The 3,080-nt window shown below is 45.0% G+C and overlaps 1 protein-coding gene across 1 annotated transcript; it reads left to right on the top strand.

Annotated features, from left to right (window-relative positions):
• The first annotated feature begins 4 nt into the window (after window positions 1–4).
• Window positions 5–2,716, top strand: LOC148017357 (pentatricopeptide repeat-containing protein At3g09040, mitochondrial-like). The gene has a single exon (XM_087662739.1). The coding sequence runs from the start codon at window positions 5–7 to the stop codon at window positions 2,714–2,716; it is 2,712 nt and encodes a 903-aa protein (XP_087518865.1).
• Window positions 2,717–3,080: the final 364 nt, after the last annotated feature.

Raw genomic sequence — 3,080 nt, forward strand, 5'->3', positions numbered from 1 at the left:
ATGGATGGCCAACATAGAGAGCCTCGTCAGCCTTCTGCAGAGATGCAGGCAGACGAGGGATTCAGCATACGCCAGGCAACTGCATGCCTACATGCGAGAGAACCAGTTGGAATCACATAGAATCCTTGGGAACTACCTCGTGCCAGCTCTGGTAGACTGCGGACGCCTGCGTGATGCGGAACATGTCTTCGACCGATTACCCTTTAGGAATGAGCACTCCTGGTGCTCTCTTATCCTGGGTTATATTGACTTTGGGGAGCCGCACCGCGCCTTGCTTGCTCGCACCAGCATGCTTGAAGAGCATGCCTACCCGAACAGCCATACGTACGTTGCGTTGCTCAAAGCCTGTGCGCGCTCGCTCGATCCTGATGCCGGTGCCCAGCTGCATACCGACATCACCAAAGGTGGATTGGACCGAGACCTGTTTGTTGCAAACAGCTTGATGGACATGTACAGCAAGTGTGGCTCGCTCGCAGAAATGCACCATGTGTTTGACACGCTTCCTTCTCGAGATGTTGTGTCGTGGAATGCATTAATGGCAGGGTATGCCAAGCATGGGGTTAGCGATGAGTTACAGAGATGTTTCGAACAGATGCAGCTGGAGGGCAATGCTCCAGATGATGTCACATTTCTCTGTAGTTTGAAGGCATGCGGTGTCAGTGGAGCCCTAGAATTAGGACAGGAGGCTCATTCTGAATTGATCAAAAGGGGCCTTGAAGGAGAGCTTTTTGTGAGCACCACACTGGTGGACTTGTATGCAAAATGTGGCTCGCTTATAGAGGCACATGAGGTGTTTGACAGGCTTCCAGTCCGAGGGGTGATCTCGTGGAATCCTTTAATTGCAGGATATGCAGATCATGGCTGTGGCATGGAAGCAATGAATTGTGTCAAACAAATGGAGGCAGAGGGTGTTCCCCCAGTTCTAGTCACGTTTCTTTGTAGCTTGAAGGCATCCGGGACAATGGGAGTTTTAGATACAGGCCACAATCTACATTCTCAGCTAGCAAAAAGAGGCTTGGAAGGAGAGCTTTATGTAGGCTCTGCACTGGTGGATATGTATGCGAAATGTGGTTCACTTTCAGAAGCACAGGCAGTGCTAAATAAGCTGCCAGCTCGATGTGCAATCTCATGGACTGCATTAATTGCAGGATATGCTGACTACGGGGGTGGTAATGAGGTCTTAGATTGCTCCAAACAAATGCAGCAGGAAGGAATCTCCCCTGTTGCTGCTACATATGTTTGCAACTTAAAAGCTTGCAGCCTTGTAGGGTCTTTAGAGACTGGCCAAGAAGTACATGCAGACATAGTAGGGAAGGGCTTGGAGAGAGAGCTTGAAACGCGAAATGCACTGGTTGATATGTATACCAAATGTGGCTTTTTTGTGGAAGCATTGGATTTGTTTGGCCAACTAGCATCCTGGGATACGTTTCCTTGGACAGCCTTGATTACAGGATATACTGATCATGGATTTAGTTATGAAGCATTGGATTGTCTTGAACAGATGCAGCGAGAGGGCTTCTTTCTACATCCTGACACTCTAGTCTCCACTCTGAAAGCTTCTGCCACTATCAGAGATTTAGAAGTAGGTTCAGGTATACATGCTGAAATAGTTTTGAGGGGATATGAAAGAGAGCTTTATGTGGGCCATACACTGCTAGATTTTTATGTCAAATGTGGTTCACTAGCAGAAGCACGACGAGTATTTGACCAGCTTCCAGTTCAAGGTGTGGTTGCATGGAGTGCACTGATTGCAGGAAATGCAGAGCATGAGTTTGGGGAAGAAGCTTTAAATTTGTTCAAGCAAATGGAAGTAGAGTGTGTGTCTCCAGTTGCGGTAACATTTGCATGCAGTTTGAAAGCCTGTGGCATTGTTGGTGCCTTAGATATTGGAGAAGGAATACACACAGAATTAACTCTAAGAGGATGGGAGAGAGACCTTTTTGTTGGCAGCACATTGGTAGATATGTATGCCAAATGTGGCTTGCTTGCAGAAGCACAAGAAGTATTTGAATTGTTGGCCACTCGTGATGTTGTTTCATGGAATGCAATGATTAAAGCATATGGGGAGAATCATGAGGGTGCAAAGGCAGTGCAATGTTTTGTAAACATGCAAGAGCAAGGTGTGAAGCCAGATTCTATTACATTCACATGTCTTCTTGCTGCATGCAGCCATTCTAGCCTGATGATTGAGGGCGAAGAGTATTTTAGGCTAATGACAAAAGAACATGGAATTAGACCAGCAGAGGACCATCTTACTTCTATGGTCGATCTTTTTGCACGGTCAGGGTATGTATGTCAGGCTGAGAAATTTGCGGAAGTCACACAGTGCCTTCAGTCCAAAGGAATTCTGCGGGCTATGTTGAGTGCCTGCAAAACATTTGGTGAAGTGGAAGTTGGATTAAGATGCTTTCACCAGCTTGTCCAAATAAATCAAGAAGATGCTGCTTCATATCTGCTGATGGCAGACATATATGCCAGTGCTGGTAGGTGGAGCGAGGCAATTGGGATAGAGGAGACAAGGAGAGATATGAAGGCAAAGAAAAGGCCTGCGACGGTGACCATTGAGGTGGACAAAAATCTGTACAGATTCGTTGTGGGTGGCAGCCACAGTTGGAACATATCACTAATGCAAGAAAACCTGATTTTAGGTATTAAGAACAATGGTTATGTGCCGAGTCTAGATTTGATTTTAACAGAGTCTCTTAATGAGGCTTAGCCAGAATTCTTGGCAAATAATAACAATCAACAAACACTTCGAACTAATATTTTTAAGAGTGAAATTAGAAGGCAAGCATTGCATTGTAATACTGGAGACAACTGGGATTGTTAAAACAAGCTGGCATAGCTTGCTATACCCAACATATTGAAATGTTTAAAATAATCAGCTTGAATTAAATTGTCAAATCACAGTATCACTGTATGAGAAAGACAACTATGGACAAAACATTTAATAGGTTTCCATTACAAATGTGCTGAGGTGGTTGGTCCACTAGCAAATTTTTCATGTAATGTGGTTGTGTTGTCCGAGCGGTCTAGTCTTTCTATCTTGCTCAATCTTTAGATAGGAGTTTCTGCTGATA

Source organism: Lygodium microphyllum, chromosome 22 (assembly GCF_053477565.2).
Source record: "Lygodium microphyllum isolate KBCC chromosome 22, Lygodium_microphyllum_v1.1.10, whole genome shotgun sequence".
Taxonomy (NCBI): domain Eukaryota; kingdom Viridiplantae; phylum Streptophyta; class Polypodiopsida; order Schizaeales; family Lygodiaceae; genus Lygodium; species Lygodium microphyllum.